Raw genomic sequence first — 23,137 nt, 5'->3', positions numbered from 1 at the left:
ACTGGATCTTTCAACAAAATGAGATTTCGATATACTCGGAGTCTAGGCTTTCTACCCAGCAGGTGAAGCAGCAGATTAAATTTAGAAAGGGGCACAGGATAGCCCATGGCTACCCCCTAAGCTCCAGGGTAGCAAGAAACAAAGAAAAAGGAATCTAAATATAGCAAAACCCACAAATCTAAGAAGTCCTAGTAAAGACATGAGACCAGTTTGGCATTCTCTTTCACCTTCTCAACTAAGGAAGGCGAGACTATCAGAATCAGAACCAGGAGAGTCAGACCCTGAGACAGTTAAAAACTATGGCAAAAAGGGCTATAGGGGGTCTGGGAATCCAAACATATTCTTTCAGAGGATTAAACTGCCAACAGGTAAATGCTTCTCTGAACTCAAAGGGAGAAATAGGGATTCCCTATGACAGTGGAAAAAGCCATGAAATGGAAATGGGAGCAACCCATTAAATCCAGATGTCTGAGTCGGCAGTGTTCCAAGTTTCACAGGTCCCAGAAACAGAGAAACTCATACATCATGCTTCCTTAAGTAGATGCTGTAGTGATGGTCCAATAAAGAATATTATCATAATAGAAGGGAAGCGATTCCCTAAGGACACTACTGCCATGAAAATAAAAGCTGTCCTGAGATGCATTGTGAGGCCTCAGGAGTATCTTTTCAAGTATCCATTTCCTTCGGTTGTTTCACCAGGGTAAATATATCATGGTCCAACATGTGTTCTCCAAGTCAGGAAAATCTCATCGAGCATCACTGAACTTGTGGCCTCATTTGTGGCAGGCACACTGCTGGATGTATTGAGTTCTGCAGCAAGATCCAGAGCTACCAGCGTGTATGCATGCAGACCTCTTTGATGGTGGCTACAGAAGCCAAGTAGCACCCCACTTCAGCCAAATTTACCAGCATAAGGCTTTTTGGAAGAAAAAAAAAAGATAAATGAGGTGTTAGCTAATTCCAGTGTAAGGAAGCAAAAGAAGATAGTTTGTAAGCCAGCTACAAAGAAGTTCAACGCACACAGATTATGCAATGAATACAACAGCTGCTTTTGTCCATCTTGGCTCCGTTATCCAAAAAAAGGACCAAGGATACTAGAGAGGCAGTACTAGATCAGAGCATTAAGAGAGCGAAAAGTCAATCAAAATATAGCCATAAAGCTTCCTCTAACCCTAGATCCATGCAGTGACTGGCCAATGAATCTCAGGAGACAGATACTCCTAATATGGGGTAGTCTGTCATGATGGACTCGTACTATTGCAGTTATTACCAAAGGCATGAAAGGAACTTACCTAAAACGTTGCAAGGAGATACCGATAATTATCAGTATTGAAAGACCCTCTCATACACTCACATGCACATCAGCCACTCAAATATCTTAATCACTATTCAGTATCTGCTAGAAATGGCCCACAAAAGCATTTCCTCCAGCTGGTCTTTAGGAAGTACTAAGTAAATATTCTTCATGCTCCAACAGAAATTAGAAAATATGAAAACAGTCCTGGACCTATAAGAACAGAGCAAATACATGCACTATCTCAGATACCTGTAATTAGTTTTGACATTCATAACTAACTTAATAGCCTGGATCAACCTTAAAAAAAAAAAAAAAAAAAGGCCTACCTCCATGTACCATTCAGGTGGAGACATGGATGTTTTATAAAGATTGATTAGAACTGGAACTAATTGTTCTCATTCTAGACTGTTCGCATGGATAGAAAAGCACATCCTATCAGAAAGGCAGGCCATGTAATAATTTAGCCACAGTTATCGAAGAACATTCAGATAGCTTTGCAAGGACCCATAACATTACTATCTAGACTGGACCTTGATACATCAGGTTCCGATTGGTCATTCAGTCCATTCTTCCTTGAACAGATCACTGAAAGAGAGAGGAGAATGGAAGTATAAACCTACTCTAGAAATGTGACTAACACAGTCTTCATTTAGAAAAAGAGTTGCTACGTCATAGATGGCATATTCTCTGATTTGGTTACCATTCATTGTATTGGTGCACAGACCACAGCACTAGCCAGAGAAAACCTACAATCTCGAATATCCATTTGTTTCTAGAAGTGGGACTTTCTGCAGGATTGTGTACCAGATACTTAATAAAATAGTAGCTATCAACTTCATGATAAAGGCTTTACGGTACTACGTGCTATCTAGCCATCCTCATATTACTAGAGTTCTAAAAAATACCTGCAGTTTGCACACTTTGGAAATTATCTGATGATCTTAGTGAACTGATTTGCTCTTGAACGTAAATATAGTTGTACAATACCCCTTTTTGAGCTTACAAGATTTTTCCATCAAGATCACTAAGGTATTCCCATAAGGTATAGTTTTCCCAACAAGACCCCTTTTTCAATTGGCAAAACAGCAACAATTGTTTGGGAGTTAGGGGCACAGTCAATAGAAGGCTAGTACTGATCTTGTATGAGAATAAGGTAGATTTAAGAATGCCATTCTGCTTCCTAGCCAAATTGATGCTCATCTTTCTGCTCATTCTCAAGAGAGGCTCTGGGACAAACTGGGTGTAAAAAGAGCACCCAAAATACATGTCAGTGGACTAGAGCCCTTCAAAAAATATCTGTCTCACTTCTCGTGTCCTTACAACTGAGATCAAAGAATACAGTGGACCACAAGTTGCTTCTTAGAGGAGAAAAATACCAGAACAAAGATACTGATAAAAAGTAAAGAACACTCCCCAGGAAAAAGTGAGTCATATGCATTTATATGCTATGTATGCTCCCCTAGACAAAAGATGTAGTGCTGCCATAGGCATTCGTACACATTTTACTAAGCAGTATGAATTCATATTTGTCAGCTTCCGGAGATTGTTCTTCACACTGTGGTAGAAAAGGAGTGTTTTCCCATTGGACAGATCATGATTCCATTCCCTTTCTAATCTAGGACTAACTGCTGATTACATCCCAGTTGTATAGCATTGACAGGCATATTTCTGATGGAGGAAAAAAAAGTGTGACCTTAATCCCACTCCACCCAGAATTCTAGGTTTTACTGTTGGAATCAGATTCCTTGAAATAGTATGAAAATAGTTACTCTTGAAGATTAGTTTACTTAATAGCTATGCAGAGTACTCATGCGATTTAAGCAATGTCTTATACCAATTCAGAGTATATTCTGGAAGGAAGGCATTAAGGGAATTCTGACTGCCTACGGTTCAGACTAGGCCTATTTTGTAATGATCATTTGTTCACCGGTTCTTAATCTGTCCTTCCTTAGGTCTCCTCTGCCATGATGCTTACAAAAAACTTGACAGTGGTTAGGTAGTTAGTAAGTTGTTGCTGCTGATTTTTCATGATAACCTGTTTGTCTTCTTCTTACTGTATACTTCCCTGTGGTCTTGTAATATTCATTTGTCGCCTCTCGTCTTATACTTAAAGTGCAAGCTCTTTGGGGAAGGGATCATCTCTTTGTTATATGTTTTCAGAGTAAGGCACTAATCCATGACTGGGCTAGGTGTTACCACAATACATGTAATTGATGATAATATGTTAAGACTTCAGATCTGATTGTCTGAAAAGAAAATGTTCCAATCTTCAGGTGTGGTTTTTCTCTGAGGTATAAATGAAAATGAAATATTATTGCTGCTATGTTTGATTAAAGAAATTTATCTGCAACCTGCTTGCTCTGTTTTGGACTATTATGCCAGGGTTTTTCCTTCTTTTTCTCTTGATTTTAGTTTGTCTTACATGACTAGGTTTATCCTCACTTTAATATAATTGATAATGCCACTTCCACACCTGTTGAAACAGAGTCAGAATTTAAACTAAGTAATAGTCTATTATTCAAATTCAAGTAGAAATTCTAATAGCTAAATGATATTATGGATAATGGCCATCTGGTTTGACCTCTAGATCTGGTCACAGAGTAGAACTAGTGTAGCTTTCTGCTAGTGCTGCCCTTTTTTGCTGTTGAGTGCTATCTGTAATTGTGTCCATGAACATACTTTGTTCCTTCCCCCTTTAAACTATCAGAGATTATCCTGGTGGAACTGGAAAGCACCAACACTTGGGCCTTTCAGCTGTATCCACATCAAGACCTGGAGTCTGATACATGTACAGTGGAAAGACTTAAAGAATTCTGTTAGTATGAAATATTCTACCAGTTCCAGAGATATCCCTTATCTTTAAAATGGGGAATTCCATTAGACCTAGTAAAATCTTTCAAACTTGTAGAACTTTTTAAGTGTGCCTATTGTATATGTATGGACTTGTTTTGAGGAAAACCCACGTTCTACCACTGCAAAGAGGAAAATCCAAAAACAGCATAACCATCAGGCCACTTGACTCTTAAGATAAAAGCTTTTTGTCATGAAAAATAAAGTTTGATTATACTTATCTTAACGTGACTACAAACTTTGTTGCTCATAAATTTCTCCAGCAACTTTTTCAAATCCAGGTATGTTATTTCTAACCTTGTTTTCTAATTTCAGCGCTTACTGTATTTTATTCCCGTTTCCTGCATTATTTTTGCGGTTTACATTATTAACAAGCATATGGTTTATATTGAGATTTTGCTCTTTATTTGCATTCTCTAAAAAGAATTCAGCTTGGGGGAGGGGGAAGAGATTCCAGCATATACATATATAACAGCCAAACTTCTAAACGAAGTGCTGATGTAGTTCTTGAGTGATAGGGATATCTATTAAAAATACATTGTTATACAGTGAACTGAATAATTTGTCCATATTATAGACTTGATTGTGAATAATCCTTTGATATTGATAATCTGGTGGGCAAACATTTGTGCTTGAAGAGTTTAGATCATTCCCAAAGACATGATATCCGGTCTGTGCATTTTGTCTCAGCAGACTTTCAGGAGACAGCAACAAACAAAACAATCTTCTGTTTGTATTCTTCTTTCAGTGTTACGCTATCACAAGAGTAGGGGAATGCAGAATAATGTGGTGTTTTCTTCCAGAGCAAATCATTACCTCATTTGTCTTCATTTCTAATTTTTGGCTCTTAAAACATCACTGCTATAATCTGCAAGCTAAATAATGAATTTTCTTCACTTGGCATTTACATGTTTACTTTTTGTTGCTTTATGTTCCACTTTTATCTAGTTAGAAGGGAGATTCAAGGAAGCCTTTTAATCAATTCAGTATTGAATTGTACAATGCTTAATTCCATTGACCTGTCAAATAGTTTTCATGCTTTATTAAAAACACTACAAAATGCAGTGGAGAGCAAACAGCTTTCATTCAAACAGGAAATCCTTGCTATTATTTTCTGTGAGGGGAAAATTGTAACAGTTGGCCAAAATTGAGTCACCTTGATTATTATCTATGTTAAAAGATAGCAAAAATAACCACAGTTAATATTTTAAACTGATATTTACTGTAATAAAGTCTGATCTGGCTATAATTATGAATACAAATGATTGTCTTTTAAGACTGGTCAGTGGTTATGTGTTGCATTTTTATTTAAAAAAATAATTAAACTAGCCAAAGTTTCTAGCTTCACAGCACAAAAAATAAAAATGCAATTTCCCTGGTTTTAGCTTTGGACACCCTGTGAATCTCCTGTGCTTCACTGAACTGGGGACCAAAAGATTTTCTGCACTCTTTCCATAGGTCACAGTCTCCAAATGGAGAGCTAACACGCTTCATGCACACCACTTTATTGTACTTACGAAACACTTTCTTCATCTGAGAGAGGTCTAATGACCAGGTCTACCATTAATATGTCCATCGCTGTTCAGCAAAGCACTTAAGCACATACTTAAGTCCCAATTAACTCTGAAGCTCAAAGTGAATGAAGTTATGCAGGTGCAGTGCTCAAGTGTTTTGCTGAACTGAGGCCTCTAGTATCAGTGCTGTTGATGGTAGCTCCTTCCTATAAAGAAAATAATACTGGGTTTAAACATTAGAAATGTAGGATGTGGCTCTGTAAATGGGCCTTAGGAGTTTCTGGTTCAAAGGAAAGAGGCAACTGCAAGACTGGGGCATACCTGAGGATGGGAATGTCATTTTATTATTGCGTATCTTTCTTGAAATAACTAAATAAATATAGGGTTATTTTTTTTTTAAAAAATGTATCCTTTACTTTGTGTGGTGCCCATATGTCTGAGGCTTGAGGCTTACCAAAATGTCACCTGGCATCCGTCTCCTTCACATTGGAGAGGAATGGTATGAATATTGCCTCTTCAGGCCCATGTCACCAGATGCTTATGCCCTTATCAAAGGTTCTGACAAATCTGAGAGTGGCAAGTGTAATCCTGATAGAGAAATGAGGGTGGCTCAAATTATGAACTGAAAGAGTATGCAATAGTAAGATTCTCACATACCAATGTATGTCCGAAGGTTTTAATGATATATTTTTATGGGTAGGTTGTATGTTCCAGACCAAGAAAACTTTGGATGCAATTAACTTTCAAAATTTCAAATAATTTCTGTGGTCAAAGAAGATGAATTGTGTACTTTGAACTGAATAATACAATGCATTGTGCCAGGCATTCTAAAATATACTTCATCCACAAATAGGGCAAATACCTCTTTTTTCCTTTCTTTCAGCCACTAAATTAGCTGGGTAAAAATTTTCAAAAGTGCCTACATCTCATTTTCAAAAATAATTTAATCCCAGATATTTAAAGCTGTATAGTCTTTGTGGCACTCGGGATTGCAACACTGAAAAGACTTTTGAAAACAGGACTTAGGTTCTTAGATCACTTAGACACTCTCGAAAACTTTATCCTGAGTGTCTAACCATTTTGGTGACCTTCTGTATACAAATGTGGGTAGCTCTTAGTCAAAACAGAGCCTTTGGGATGTTTGTAGGGCTAAGCTTTATTACTTTTGTTCTATTGATATCAACAGAGTTTAAAGCACCTTAATGTCTTATGGTTGTATTCATTTTAGACTTGCATATATTGTTTCCTTTAAAAACTTGAAAACTGTTGTCTGGAAAGTAAATTTCTACATATTTTGCATCATTACAATTTTTGCCTTCCAGGAGCAAAAATCTAGCCAAAACCTGTAGTATTTTACCTGTATTTTACTGGTGTGTATTCAGTGTCATGATTTGTGTCCTTTCAGTGGGGATGTAGTGCAAAGTGCTTAATAGTATATGTATGCGTACAAAGCTGTATTGCTTGTGGTCCAGGTACCAGGTAACGAAATAAAAGGAAGTATTGTATTTCTGGGAGGTTTTTAGCTATCTCTTGTAATCTGCTGTATCAATCTGATTGTCCACCATTAAAATTTTTCTTTAAGATTGTCTTGCATCCTGTGTCTGAAAGTCTTTGGTTTGAGCAACTGCTATTTTAAATGATCAGTGAAAACAGACTCTGCTTCTTAAGGAGATCATTAGTAACTGTGGGCTCAGCTTGGCTGTGTTGATGCTGATTAGGATAGTCTGAATGGTGTTAATAAAGTTGAAACCTTTAGCTCCCGTGTGGAGCACTGATAAAATCAAATAGTTAAATACAGCATTAAATAGTATGGGATGGGTGGTTTGTTACTGTTTACTTATGGTTGTCTGCATAAACTCAGCTGAAACTCTTAGATCAAGTTAGCCATTTTTTTGATAACCACCTTTAAGATTAGCAATTAAAAAGCAACACATATAGGTTCTTTTAATTTTCATGTTAAATGTATGTAGGATGGATAGTAAATAAAGTATCTTTATTAGGAGTTTTTTTTATAAAAGTCATATGAGACAGCTGGATCATCATATCTCCTTCAGTCTGTCACTTATCAGCTGGATCTTTTCTGTGTGGATGCAGGAGGCAGTTCAGCCCTATTGCTAGGGAAACTCTGGGGCACAGCCATGCTTCTCACTTCCATGTGCCAGAAATTCTCCCTCATTAAACTCAACAGGAGCTGTTGGGTGCTAAGTGCTTTTGAAAGTTAGGCCAATTTACCAGCTTTGAAAGTAAGGTGCTTTCATAAATGTCAGTCTTGGTCCATATAGAAACTCTGTATGATGTAGGTGAACAGTTTCTACACTGCAACTCCAGCACAACAGCTACCTAACTTCCTCCCTTAGCACTTCATACATTAGAGTGATCTGTGAGTAATGTATATAGAGGCAGGAGGCATCTAGGAGTGTTTGAACGTTGATGATCACGGACAACAGAGGTTTGAAATGTCTCACCAGCTAGTCCAGGCTCCTGTTCATAGGGGATTCTGTTTTATTTCCTATCCTTTTGGAATACAGGAGGATAATCATCTACCTAAGAGAGAACATCATTTTAGATCTTTCACCACGTTAAGAGAGTGGGAAGGCCTTGATGTCATCCAAAGGTTATGCATCTAAGATCCACCCCCATGCCAAAAACCAGATCCACAGTTCATTAACTTTCACACATAGAAATCACCTGATGGTTTATATGGGGGCTGTGAGATGTATAATAACATATACTGATGACAGGTTTCAGAGTAACAGCCATGTTAGTCTGTATTCGCAAAAAGAAAAGGAGTACTTGTGGCACTTTAGAGACTAACCAATTTATTTGAACATAAGCTTTCGTGAGCTACAGCTCACTTCATCGGATGCATACTGTGGAAACTGCAGAAGACATTATATACACAGAGACCATGAAACAATACCTCCTCCCACCCCACTCTCCTGCTGGTAATAGCTTATCTAAAGTGATCACTCTCCTTACAATGAGTATGATAATCAAGTTGATTTATGGGCTCACAGTCTTGCATATTATCACAGATCCAGGTTAAATCTCCAAATTCTAGATTTGTATCTCCAATTTGGCTAAAAAGTATTAAAACGCTATTTTACCTATTTTCCAAGTGAGCTTATCATTATATCTGGGCGCAGAAGCAAAAGGATGGAGACAAACCTTTCCCTGTTGGCTACAAATCAGAGGACGCTTGGTAGCATTGTTTGTTCCAGCAAGTCTGGAACAAATTATATTCAATAAATTGGGTCTTCCTGATATGCCTGTTTCAGATGATGATAGGAAGAACTTGTGTGCTGTGCCTAGGCCTCTCAACAATGCTGCCTTTGTGATTCTGCTGTAACAACTGTGGAAAAGTTGCAGATCTGGCAATGTTTTCTGGAGGATAATAGACTGCCCACATCTGACCTGCCTAACATAAGTGTTTGCTGTGAGCTCTCAAACATATAGGTTATTTAAAAAATCAGAGTTCTGTGTTATGAGCCTGAGTGTTGAATCAGACCTTTCTGTGGGGGTAATTATAAATAGTAGTATTGCACACTTTTCCCTTTCAGACCTCAATTGTTTTTCAGCCCATACATGGTGGTGTGTTCCCACTTCCTTAGTCCTCCATGCTCTTTCAGTTATAAAAGTTGCTAACAAATACTGTATTATTCAAGACAATTAACTCTGAATTGAACAAAGTCACCTGAAAAACAATTCCATAGAGACATTTCATTTAGAGGTAGTTTTCATATTCCTTTGCCAATCATAAAGGCTCTTTTGCAGTTGACTTGACTTATTAGGTCAACAATCCTTGAATTGGAAAGAGTGGTTTTATGGTCTATTGAAACACCAGGTTTACATGGAAATTAAATACAAAAACTAGATTTACAAATTATTAAGGCTGTGAGACAAAATAAAACATACCTGTGTGAGCTAAGGACAGAATGCTAGCCACTTTTAATTTCCTGAGTTTAGCTGGTTTGTGTTTTGGTTTTCTTATTTAAATGATTCTTTTTTATTGTGTTTCTATAACTTATTTGGATGGAAATACTGGACCCGATCCTCAGTTACTATAAATTGACACCAGTTCAGGTTCTGGCCCTTACCCCAGTTGTTAATGCTTGGGCTCAGAAGAGGCGGGTGATATGCTTAGGACCTTTCCAAGATTTTCATTGAACCAGTCTAAAATTTAGAAACTTTGGTGATGTAGAGAAAGATGCACACTTGACAAGAATATAAATATGGACATCTGTGTCTTCTAGTGAATCCTCAAAATGTATAACATTTTGTTCTATAATTTGTCATGTTTTGTAGCATCTCTGGAGGGGCTGGCTTTAGTGCTTTTTCTATCCCAACAGTGATTAGATTTCAGTGCCCAATATGTGGGTCAGAGATGGAAGAGTTTTATAGAATAGATTTTCACGATGAGATGAAAGCTCTAATATTTTATTTAATTTCTAAGAAGCTATATCAGTGGTTACACATTCTCCCCTCGTAATATTTTTAGTCAAAGAAATCATTATTTTTTTCGCTGTTCATGCAAAAGAAATCAGGTTCAGAAAACCCTGGTGTGGTTTCGAAACAAATTCAGCCCTTAGTTTTACTCATGTAATCCACTGTACATAGGATTATTTGGGTACAAGTCAGGGCAGAATTTGCTCCAAAGTAATTTAGGCAATGTGCTTTATAAACTTCAACACTAAAGAATTAAATGAATTTTCCTTGGAGGGGAGGACCATGGGATAGCTATGAATATACTTTCCCGCTCACCATGTTGTTCCTGCTATTTACAAATATAAATTACATAACCGTTTCCTCCTAAATTTGTGGAATATTAGCTGGTAATTCCAAAAGCAAAATAATAGGGTGAACACAGCTCTGCCCTCTCCACTTTTTTTGGTAAATATTGTAACATTTGTGTTTACATATAATTTCTTCTAGATCTGTTTCTAAGTTTTGCTTACAGTAAATTCTGATTTTTATAATTTAATGAATTTTCAGTTTGACCATCCTTCTCATAATTTTCCTGTGCAGATGATATTTGTCTCTGATTTGAACTATTTCTCTTTCTGACCCCATTTAGTTTTAGTATTTGAGATAAATTTCATTTTTATCAGTTTTACTAGTTATTTTTTTATTTCCACAAACTTTGAAAATTCTGTTTTCATGGCAGTTCATTAAACCAAAAACTCTATTTTATGTATTAGTATTGTCTAAAACTTTTTTCTTTATCATTTTGAGTTTTATTTATTTTCAGTATGTTTAAAATCAGGAAGAGGATTTTACATTTCATTTTATCTAGTTTCGTTTACCTTCATCCAGGGTTGGGAAGAAAGCGTGGATGCTGCCATCTCTCACATGCTGAGAACATGTCTGTCCAAGAGCTCTAAAGAACAGGCCCTGACTCTCACCAGTCAGTTGAGTATACCCAAAGATACTAGCAGGCTGAAGAAACACATCACCTTGCTCTGTGATAGATTGGCCAAAGGTGGTCGCTTATGTTTAAGTACAGACACAAATATTCAACAAACGATGGTCATGCCAGGTAAGATATTACTACATGTTCTTCATTCAAAATGTTTGCATATATTCAAAGTAAAAAAAATGTACCTTTGGTTAGATTTGGAGTTTATTTTACACTGAAATGAGAGAGGCCAGGAGAAATGCCTTTCCTTTCCCTCTAAGAAATTCCAGGATAACCACTGAATAAATATTCTTCTGAAATTTTGATGCCATGTGTTTTTAGAACAATATGTTTTCTTTTTCTGTGGTATTAAATAAAATATGATCCATTATGTTTTTCTTCTAACTAATAAAAAGTGATTAGAGAATAAAACTATTTCTAGCTAAAGTTGGTCTAAATTTGATCACTAGCTACCATATTTAAAGTACTTTGAAAGCTACCAGGTTCTCATGTTGGAGATGATGATACCTGGTAAAGATGCATGTAAGCTTATTTGTTGCGTTATGACCTGTTTTCACTGTAATGCTTTCTTTCTGAATAGGTAATAGTTTGCTTTATGAATACTGGCTGTTTACTAGTTAACCCTGTCATTTCCTGTGGGAGGACAGGATGGCAAGTGCTGAACTAAAGACCAGCCTGCTGACATTATCACAGTGAATTGCAGAATAGCCTAAATCTTGGGGAAGAGAGTTGGGGGACAGAGAAAGGTGATGGCTAGAGGTCTAATACCTAATTGGGGTGCCCTCAGGAGACTGTAACGGGGTGAGAGGTTCAGTTACCTCAGGAACTGAGACCTGGGTCAGGGGAAAAGGCCAGGTGTACTTATGGAACTTATATTGAACTGTTTTATTGTGTTTGAAGAATAAACTGTACCTTGAAAGAAGGGCATGATCAAACTTTTAGGCCTGCCATTCATCCTTCCTGGGCTGGAAAAATAGGCCAACAGCCCTATATGAATGCAATCAAGATAACACAAATTTGAACTGTTTTAAAGGAGTGTTACTTCCTTTGGGCAAGTGGAAGATGAAATTCAGTGTGTTGCAGGGTGGTTTCTGTTTGGATGAGAAATCAGTGACAAGGAGTCAGGGTATTTTCTTAGTGTAATTCATTTATGTACGGTGTGTTTGTACATGCACGTGTGTGTGTGTGTATGTATATATATAATCTGTGTGTGTCCTGTTTCCCTGGACAGTGATAGGAACAAAACTGTATCCAGACAACTCTTGTTTGCAGAAGCCTTTGGGATAGGATCTTTGCCCTGTCAGAGTTAGTTTTCTGCTTTTTTCCTTCTCCAGAGACCCAAACAGACTTACAGGAAAAGTCAGACTCTCCTGTGAGCTCCCACAGAATATTTTTCCAGGTCCTGGGTTTAAAATGTTAAAAAAAAACCATTAGCTCCACTGTCCCCTGGGGGCCGTAGGATCTTGTCAGGTGGCTCCAGCCATCAAGCCCCTTCTTTTGACTGCAGCAATTTTTACTACACTAAGTGCTTCAGTTGAGCATTTAGCACACCCATTTTCTTCCATAGGGTCAGTGATCCCTTAGCTTCTGAGACTCCCAGTGTCGGGCTATTAACACCATTTTCATAACAAGCATCATTGAGACAGTATTCAGTGCTGAAGCTCCCATGAGTCTGTGTCTTCCATAACTGATCCTGTTATATTATTGGAATCTTAGTAACAGAATGAATGAAAGCCTGTTACTATCACTGATGCAGCTCTTGCTGAATGAGTTTTCATTTGACCCTTAACAGTTATACCTGTCAGAGTAACAGTGAAAAGTTAAAGACAGCTCTGTTGATGCAAGTGCTAGGAAAGTCTTAGGGTATGTCTACACTACGGAATAAGGTCGAATTTATAGAAGTCGGTTTTTTAGAAATCGGTTTTATATATTCGAGTGTGTGTGTCCCCACAGAAAATGCTCTAAGTGCATTAAGTGCATTAACTCGGCGGAGTGCTTCCACAGTACCGAGGCTAGAGTCGACTTGCGGAGCGTTGCACTGTGAGTAGCTATCCCACAGTTCCCGCAGTCTCCGCTGCCCATTGGAATTCTGGGTTGAGATCCCAATGCCTGATGAGGCTAAAACATTGTCGCGGGTGGTTCTGGGTACATATCGTCAGGCCCCCGTTCCCTCCCTCCCTCCATGAAACCAAGGGCAGACAATCATTTCGCGCCTTTTTTCCTGAGTTACCTGTGCAGACGCCATACCACAGCAAGCATGGAGCCCGCTCAGGTAACCATCACCGTATGTCTCCTGGGTGCTGGCAGACGTGGTACAGCATTGCTACACAGAAGCAGCAACCCCTTGCCTTGTGGCAGCAGACGGTGCAATACGACGGGTAGCCGTCATCGTCGTGTCCGAGGTGCTCCTGGCCACGTCAGCTGGGAGCGGCTGGGCAGACATGGGCGCAGGGACTAAATTTGGAGTGACTTGACCAGGTCATTCTCTTTAGTCCTGCAGTCAGTCCTATTGAACCGTCTTATGGTGAGCAGGCAGGCGATACGGATTGCTAGCAGTCGTACTGTACCATCTTCTGCCGGGCAGGCAAGAGATGAGGATGGCTAGCAGTCGTACTGTACCATCTTCTGCCGAGCAGCCATGAGATATGGATGGCATGCAGTCCTTCTGCACCGTCTGCTGCCAGCCAAAGATGTAAAAGATAGAGTGGATCAAAACAAGAAATAGACCAGATTTGTTTTGTACTCGTTTGCTTCCCCCCCTCCCCTGTCTAGGGGACTCATTCCTCTAGGTCACATTGTAGTCACTCACAGAGAAGGTGCAGCGAGGTAAATCTAGCCATGTATCAATCAGAGGCCAGACTAACCTCCTTGTTCCAATAAGAACAATAACTTAGGTGCACCATTTCTTATTGGAACCCTCCGTGAAGGTCCTGCCTGAAATACTCCTTGATGTAAAGCCACCCCCTTTGTTGATTTTAGCTCCCTGAGGCCAACCCTGTAAGCCATGTCGTCAGTCGCCCCTTCCTCCGTCAGAGCAACGGCAGACAATCGTTCCGCGCCTTTTTTCTGTGTGGACACCATACCAAGGCAAGCATGGAGGCCGCTCAGCTGACTTTGGCAATTAGGAGCACATTCAACACCACACGCATTATCCAGCAGTATATGCAGCACCAGAACCTGGCAAAGCGATACCGGGCAAGGAGACGACGTCAGCACGGTCACGTGAGTGATCAGGATATGGACACAGATTTCTCTCAAAGCATGGGCCCTGCCAATGCATGCATCATGGTGCTAATGGGGCAGGTTCATGCTGTGGAACGCCGATTCTGGGCTCGGGAAACAAGCGCAGACTGGTGGGACCGCATAGTGTTGCAGGTCTGGGACGATTCCCAGTGACTGCGAAACTTTCGCATGCGTAAGGGCACTTTCATGGAACTTTGTGACTTGCTTTCCCCTGCCCTGAAGCGCATGAATACCAAGATGAGAGCATCCCTCACAGTTGAGAAGCGAGTGGCGATAGCCCTGTGGAAGCTTGCAACGCCAGACAGCTACCGGTCAGTTGGGAATCAATTTGGAGAGGGCAAATCTACTGTTGCGGCTGCTGTGATGCAAGTAGCCCACGCAATCAAAGATCTGCTGATATCAAGGGTAGTGACCCTGGGAAATGTGCAGGTCATAGTGGATGGCTTTGCTGCAATGGGATTCCCTAACTGTGGTGGGGCCATAGACGGAACCCATATCCCTATCTTGGCACCGGAGCACCAAGCCGCCGAGTACATAAACCGCAAGGGGTACTTTTCAATAGTGCTGCAAGCTCTGGTGGATCACAAGCGACGTTTCACCAACATCAGCGTGGGATGGCCGGGAAAGGTACATGACGCTCGCATCTTCAGGAACTCTGGTCTGTTTCAAAAGCTGCAGGAAGGGACTTTATTCCCAGACCAGAAAATAACTGTTGGGGATGTTGAAATGCCTATATGTATCCTTGGGGACCCAGCCTACCCCTTAATGCCATGGCTCATGAAGCTGTACACAGGCAGCCTGGACAGTAGTCAGGAGCTGTTCAACTACAGGCTGAGCAAGTGCAGAATGGTGGTAGAATGTGCATTTGGACGTTTAAAGGCGCGCTGGCGCAGTTTACTGACTCGCTTAGACCTCAGCGAAACCAATATTCCCACTGTTATTACTGCTTGCTGTGTGCTCCACAATATCTGTGAGATTAAGGGGGAGACATTTATGACGGGGTGGGAGGTTGAGGCAAATTGCCTGGCTGCTGGTTACGCGCAGCCAGACACCAGGGCGGTTAGAAGAGCACAGGAGGGCGCGGTACGCATCAGAGAAGCTTTGAAAACCAGTTTCATGACTGTCCAGGCTACGGTGTGAACTTCTGTTTGTTTCTCCTTGATGAAACCCCCCGCCCCTTGGTTCACTCTACTTCCCTGTAAGCTAACCACCCTCCCCTCCTCCCTTCGATCACCGCTTGCAGAGGCAATAAAGTCATTGTTGCTTCACATTCATGCATCCTTTATTCATTCATCACACAAATAGGGGGATGACTACCAAGGTATCCCAGGAGGGGTGGTGGAGGAGGGAAGGAAAATGCCACACAGCACTTTAAAAGTTTACAACTTTAAAATTTATTGAATCCCAGCCTTCTTTTTTGGGGGCAATCCTCTGTGGCGGAGTGGCTGGTTGGCCGGTGCCCTCCCCACCGCGTTCTTGGGCATCTGGGTGTGGAGGCTATGAAACTTGAGGAGGAGGGCGGTTGGTTACACAGGGGCTGTAGTGGCAGTCTGTGCTCCAGCTGCCTTTGCTGCAGCTCAACCATACACTGGAGCATACTGTTTTGGTCCTCCAGCAGCCTCAGCATTGAATCCTGCCTCCTCTCATCACGATCCCACCACATTTGAGCTTCAGCCCTGTTTTCAGCCCGCCACTTACTCTCTTCAGCATGCCACCTTTCCTCCCGGTCATTTTGTGCTTTCCTGCACTCTGACATTATTTGCCTCCACACATTTGTCTGTGCTCTGTCAGTGCGGGAGGACAGCATGAGCTCAGAGAACATTTCATCTCGAGTGCGTTTTTTTTCTTTCTAATCTTCACTAGCCTCTGGGAAGGAGAAGATCCTGTGATCATTGAAACACATGCAGCTGGTGGAGAAAAAAAAGGGACAGCGGTATTTAAAAAGACACAGTTTATAAAACAGTGGCTACACTCTTTCAGGGTATACCTTGCTGTTAACATTACATACATAGCACATGTGCTTTTGTTACAAGGTCTCATTTTGCTTCCCCCCACCGCATGGCTACCCCCTCAACCCTCCCACCTCCCTGTGGCTAACAGCGGGGAACATTTCTGTTTAGCCACAGGCAAACAGCCCAGCAGGAACGGGCTCCTCTGAGTGTCCCCTGAAGAAAAGCACTCTATTTCAACCAGGTGACCATGAATTATATCTCACTCTTCTGAGGATAACACAGAGAGATAAAGAACGGATGTTGTTTGAACGCCAGCAAACATACACTGCAATGCTTTGTTGTACAATGATTCCCGAGTACGTGTTACTGGCCTGGAGTGGTAAAGTGTCCTACCATGAAGGACGCAATAAGGCTGCCCTCCCCAGAAACCTTTTGCAAAGGCTTTGGGAGTACATCCAGGAGAGCCGCGAATGCCAGGGCAAAGTAATCCTTTCACATGCTTGCTTTTAAATCATAGTATTTTAAAAGGTACACTCACCGGAGGTCCCTTCTCCACCTGCCGGGTCCAGGAAGCAGCCTTGGGTGGGTTCAGGGGGTACTGGCTCCAGGTCCAGGGTGAGAAACAGTTCCTAGCTGTCGGGAAAACCGGTTTCTCCGCTTGCTTGCTGTGAGCTATGTACAACTTCATCATCTTCTTCTTCTTCTTCTTCTTCATCCCCAAAACCTGCTTCCGTGTTGCCTCCATCTCCATTGAAGGAGTCAAACAACACTGCTGGGGTAGTGGTGGCTGAACCCCCTAAAATGGCATGCAGCTCATCATTGAAGCGGCATGTTTGGGGCTCTGACCCGGAGCGGCCGTTCGCCTCTCTGGTTTTCTGGTAGACTTGCCTCAGCTCCTTCAGTTTCATGCGGCACTGCTTCGGGTCCCTATTATGGCCTCTGTCCTTCATGCCCTGGGAGATTTTGACAAAGGTTTTGGCATTTCGAAAACTGGAACGGAGTTCTGATAGCACGGATTCCTGTCCCCAAACAGCGATCAGATCCCGTACCTCCCGTTCGGTCCATGCAGGAGCTCTTTTGCGATTCTGGGACTCCATCATGGTCACCTCTGCTGATGAGCTCTGCATGGTCACCTGCAGCTTGCCACGCTGGTCAAACAGGAAATGAGATTCAAAAGTTTGCGGTTCTTTTCCTGTCTACCTGTCTACCTGGCTTCTGAGTTGAGAGTTCTGTCCAGAGCGGTCACAATGGAGCACTCTGGGATAGCTCCCGGAGGCCAATACCGTCGAATTGTGTCCACAGTACCCCAAATTCGAGCCAGCAAGGCCGATTTAAGCGCTAATCCACTTGTCAGAGGTGGAGTAAGGAAATTGATTTTAAGAGCCCTTTAAGTCGAAATAAAAGGTTTCATCATGTGGACGGGTGCAGGTTTACATCGATTTAACACTGCTAAATTCGACCTAAAGTCCTAGTGTAGACCAGGGCTTAATTTAGACACAGGATCAGGCTAACCTAATGTTTCTGAGTTCAAATTAATCAGAAACTCAAAATATTAGGCAAGTTTTAATGATCAAATTTAAAGATTGACGTCTGATTGGGATGAAATAATATTGGGAGAATGCTAGTAGAAGGACAGTTTTCTAGTTAAGGTGGAACTTGTGGAGTAGATGAATCAGTTAAGTATGGAACTTTCTAATTCTAAGCATCCAAGCTACTACTAGAAACTTCTAGGACATGATCTAAAGCCTATGGAAGATTAGGGGAGTCTGTACATTGACTAAGATCTTTAATGTGCATAATTTAAGAATTTTGTGGCATGTTGTTGAAAAATGCCGCTCACTTACTTTCGGTAAGGTATAGGGCCATATTGTGGCCTATCAGGATGGGAGGGGTTCATATATTAGGAGTGGGGGATGTAAGGATGCTGTATTTGAAGCTGGAGCTCTCAGGTACAGGGTTGGTGAGGTGGTTCAATGGGTGAAGGGAGGATGTTGGGGAGCGGAATTTAGTGTGCTTATACGTCGAAGAAAAACCAACAGTCATGTAATTGTGAAGATGCATGCCTATCATCAGCCTGAATACTTTGTTTGCATGTTGTAATCTCCTCCTCCCTCTCCACCCCCACCTACCGCGGACTCCCTGTTCATTTGTCTTTATTTTTGTAGTTTGTAGATTCTTCATGGCAACCACTGTGCTCAAAAAGTGTATAGCTCAGTGTGGGCCCTACCTTAATATAATAATAATAATAATTAATTAATAATCTTGGTGGATATCCTATCATTTTGTTTTGTAATATCTGGCATTCATTCAAAGTCATCCCATGCTGTGTGGAATGCCAAACATATATGCATACACAAATCTATAGATGTCTGTATAGATATAAATATTTCTTTGAGACAGGGAACATGTCCTTGAAAGTGTTTGATCAAGTTGCACAAAAGAGCCTTGATTTGATTGAGGACTGGTTGTTACTGTAAAATGAATATCAAATAATAATTATGGAAATAATGTAATTTGATGTGGTAAAAGGCTTAATCTGCATGAATATGGGATATCCTCGTTACTCCTGAATGATATAGAGAGGTAATTCTAAACAAATGCTAATAAAATCTGCTCTGAAAATATCATAAAATTATACATTCTGTACTGCACATACTGTATATTTTCAAGAGTAACTGTTTTATAAATGTTACAGATGAAATAAAGTACTGATACTTTCATAGCCATCTGCTTGAAGAGTCAGACTTCATTAGTTATCGTGAATTCACCTGTATGGAGTCCTTGGAGGAAAATTGTAAATATATAAATTATCTAAAATAGTTTTTTCATACACAGTAATATAGCTTAATATGTTTTAAGGTCCTAGGTTGTATCATGCCTGGAAGCAATCACTATATGTCTCAGTTGACAATGGGGAAACTGAAAAATCATTTTTTTATCTGACTTTTAAAAGGTCACCAGTATAGGATGGAATATTGACTGTCCTGAGGCTTGGCTCAGGGTTCATTTTTGTGGGGGAGGGGGCAGAGAGTTGGAGAAGGGGTGTTCCACATTTTGGGAGGTGGGTAAAAATAGAAATTTTCTGTCACAGATTGTTTTATTCTTTAGACATGTTGGTTCTTTGACACTGCTCAGAGATTTAGAACAGAGATGAATTAGTGGGCAGAGCACAGATGAGAGAGGCAAAATTGCATAAAATGCAATTTATTATATAGTTGTGCAATTTATTTATTGAATATCACCTCAACATATGTGGTATGTGTATATGTGAAATGTGTATATTAATTTCCAAAATATTCTATTCTCAAGCCACGTCAGCATGTAGTTCCCTTAAAGAAGTCTTGCTGGAATAAATAAATACATAAGCTTTCAAAACAGACTACCTTGAAGAGCTCAATTAGTGGAGTTATGGAGGTTTAATGTCGGAATAATTAATAAAATAGAAAGAATGAAGTTGGGGGAAAATGGTTTGTTTGAAAGACTTAGTATGTCAAGCACTTAGGGCAAAAAGTGCTCAGAAGCCAGTCTCCAGTGTGCTCATAAAGAACTGCAAGTCACATCAGGCTGCATCTTGCACTTTGTTGGCTTTGGCAAAGCCTAAACAGCTGGGGTAGAAGGAAGCTGAGGGGTTTGGGGAACTGTGCCAATCCTTAGTATGGGTCAGGGCCAGAGAAGTTCTGTTGAAAGGTGGTGTTGGCCACCCAGGTTGTTATGCACTAAGTTTAGTGGGTGGGAGAATTTACAGTATAAATCCAGGTTACTTACAGTGAATAAATTTTGTAGTTTTTCAAGTTCCTTATAATACTAATGTATTTTGCAGTGTTGGTTTTTAAAGTCCTAAGCAGTGTCAGCCGTGCCTGTAGTGAAGACTTTTTGGGCCTCATTCTGATAGGAGCTATATTTACAGTCTCATACCACCCACTACCATGACTTCTTTTTGGTCGGTGATCCTGACTTTGCTGTGGTCCGAATGTGTAGAAATCTTCCAAAATACATTTACTTCAATTCAACTCTCCCCACAAAAAATAATCTTTAAACTATATGCGATTAAAGGTGAGGGGATTATTTTTGTTTTTCACTAGGACCATCCTTTTCCTCCCTTTCTTTTTTGTTTTGTTTTTGTTTTATTCAATCAAGTATTTTTCTCCTTTGTGTTGTGTAGTAACTTGCTTTTAATATTCAATTTGACATGGCTGGAACACTTTATAAATTATTTACTGAAACTGGAAGTCAGCTAGTGTGAATGTAACTTCATTAAAGTCTATGGAATTGCACTTGTGCCAGGTGTGAGGTTTACCCAGTTGAAGATAGTCTTTTCCTAGGGTATTTGATGAACAGACTGTGGACTCCTCAAGACTGAAAATTTAACAGTATGTATTATAGCTGCAGAGTAGTTTCAGCTTTATTCATCTTTCCATAGTTATAACAGGTATCTTAAAATATAACTTGATAATGGCTTTCTTTAATTTCTTTAATCATAGATGAATGGTTCTTCCATCTGTATCATTAGATGAAAGGAACAGACTTCTGGCTAACATATAACTAAGGTGTTCTCAAACTTTTTCTGTGGTGTAGACCTATTTAAATGTAGGTTGCCTCATGGATCACCATCCCTCTCATTCACAATTGCACAGACTGCCTGCTCCCATTTATGATTGTAGAACATCTCTGCAGGAACTCTTGCAGTTGTTTACCTGGAAAAGTAATATTAAAAAACTATTTAATGTTTTATTTTTATATAAATGCTGTTTAACAGTTTCAAATAAGGCAGAGAGGCCACCACCATGGACCAACCAACTTTCTGTGGACTACTAACAAGTACTCCACAGACCATAATTTGAGGACCTCTTTTCTAGCTGAAGTGTTATTGCTGAATCAATGTGCATTTTTATTTTTATGTTGTGTTCTACATGGGTTCTGAGAAGCATCTAAGAGTGCTAATCTGTTCTTAAAATCAGGCATCTGACCCAAATAGAGATTACTTATCTCCCAAGATACCTACTCCCCAGTATGAAACCGAATTCCCCTTTAAAATCTTTTCCATATGTTTTCTGGAAAAAAATGAATGCCAAACATTTTTTACTTTTATAACTCATTCTCCTCCCCCCCCGCCCTCCCCCGTGTCTTCAGTTTATCACTTCTTCTTTAAAAAATACTTTAAAACAACCCCTATCCCACCCTCCACCCCTGGTAAATGGTTAATATTTGTAGAATGGGATCTGATGCATCAGTCCCTTTGTGGTTTGCTCGCTGCTGTGGGCATGCAGAAATACAGTTCTACTTCTGCTGCATCATGTACATTGTAGCTAAGACCTGATTGGCTATTTTCTTCTAACAAAACTCTTTTTATTGTACCCATTAGATTTCTCTTCTTAATTAATATCAGTGCTACTGTCATGTACTGATATGTACTGTTACCAGTCCAGTCCAGATTTTTTTTAATCAGTTCATTCAATTTACACATTAAATGCTTCTGGCAAATTTACTTTAGACTGCAGTATATTTTTTTGCTGGGGTAGGTTGTCATCTCTTTGATTCATATCCCATTCTAGCAATTCTTAAAGTGTGTTGGAATACGCTAAAGATTAATGTAATAAATCATATTTAAAAATTGTCTACTATATCTAGATAAAGAAAAATTGGATTTAAAATTTTGTTCGCAAAACTATACTAAAATATACATTATTAGACTTGCCAGTGACACTGTAAAATATAAGGATTTTGCATGTAAGGACGCTGAAATATACATGATGGATGAAATCCTGGTACATTGCAGGCAATGGCAAAACTCCTAATGACTTCAATCTAGGCAGGTTTTTATCGGTTATTTCTCAATGTTGCTCATCCAATTTTATCATCTTATTGAATAAAACAAAGGGTAACTTGCAAAAACTCCTAAGTGACTTAGGTTCTTAAGTCAAAGGTACTTAAGAATTTAAGGCCTGGCCTACTCTACAAAGTTAGGTTGACATAAGTTGACTTTTGTTGACGGATATATGCATGTGTCTGCACTGAGATTTGTCTGCAACTGACATAATCACCCTGTTACGACACAGTAACGTGTCCCTGAACATTGTGGAGCCCTGGTTAACCTACTGAGGTTGATGCAGTGCGAGTGTAGACATTGTCTGACCTGTGTCAACCCTAAAACTCCACCAGCAGCTGTTCTGCAATGGCTTTTCTCTGCAACAGGGACTGTTCTGGTCACAATTGTTAACTCCACTGGCCAAGGGCCCTGAAATTCACCCCTTGCTTTTCTATTGTATGTGACCCAGGTCACGGCACCGTACAAGAGAGCAGGAATAACAACGGCCTGGTACACAAGAAGCTTGGTTTGATTCTTGATGTCATGATCTTCGAAGGCCTCTTTTCTCAAGCATCCGAAAACTGCACTGGCTCATTGAAGGCAGCGTTGAATTTCTTTGTCAGTGTAAGCTTTCTGTGACAGAGAGACTATCACTAAATCAGTCCTTAAACTCCAACGTGCAACGACTGTGCCCCGTGTGCCCACTCGTAAGAAGATCTTCAAAAAATAGTCAGCACTTTCTCCGAGGCCTGCAACCAACTCAGCCTCACACTTAACACCAAGAAAACTTAAGTACTCCAGCAGCAGGCTCCAAATCACCAGGATCCTGCTCCCATAATTCAGATAAATAAAGAGACCCTGGAGAACGTCGAGCATTGGATCAGTATCTGAAATTTGAAGTTGGCAAATAGAGTACTAATAACTCATTTACAGAGTATGGTGACTGCAATCAGGGTCAATATTATAAGAAGATCAGAAAACCTTTTGTGCCGTGTTTTACTTTCAAACAGCTAGTAATGTAACATTTTTACATTTCTTCGGACACTGCTCAAGTGGCTC

General features: G+C 40.2%; 1 protein-coding gene across 13 annotated transcripts in view; it reads left to right on the top strand.

The window, feature by feature from the left end:
• The window catches only part of BBS9 (Bardet-Biedl syndrome 9), a 437,000-nt gene that overhangs the window by 228,621 nt on the left and 185,242 nt on the right, over nt 1-23,137 (top strand). For all 13 annotated transcript variants that reach the window (XM_073332921.2, XM_073332920.2, XM_073332918.2 and 10 more), the window contains one exon: nt 10,975-11,197. In XM_073332921.2, coding sequence (XP_073189022.2) covers nt 10,975-11,197 — 223 coding nt within the window. The remainder of the gene's footprint in view (nt 1-10,974; nt 11,198-23,137) is intronic.

Source organism: Lepidochelys kempii, chromosome 2, assembly GCF_965140285.1.
Source record: "Lepidochelys kempii isolate rLepKem1 chromosome 2, rLepKem1.hap1, whole genome shotgun sequence".
NCBI lineage: Eukaryota > Metazoa > Chordata > Testudines > Cheloniidae > Lepidochelys > Lepidochelys kempii.
This window is presented reverse-complemented; position numbering and strand designations above follow the sequence as displayed.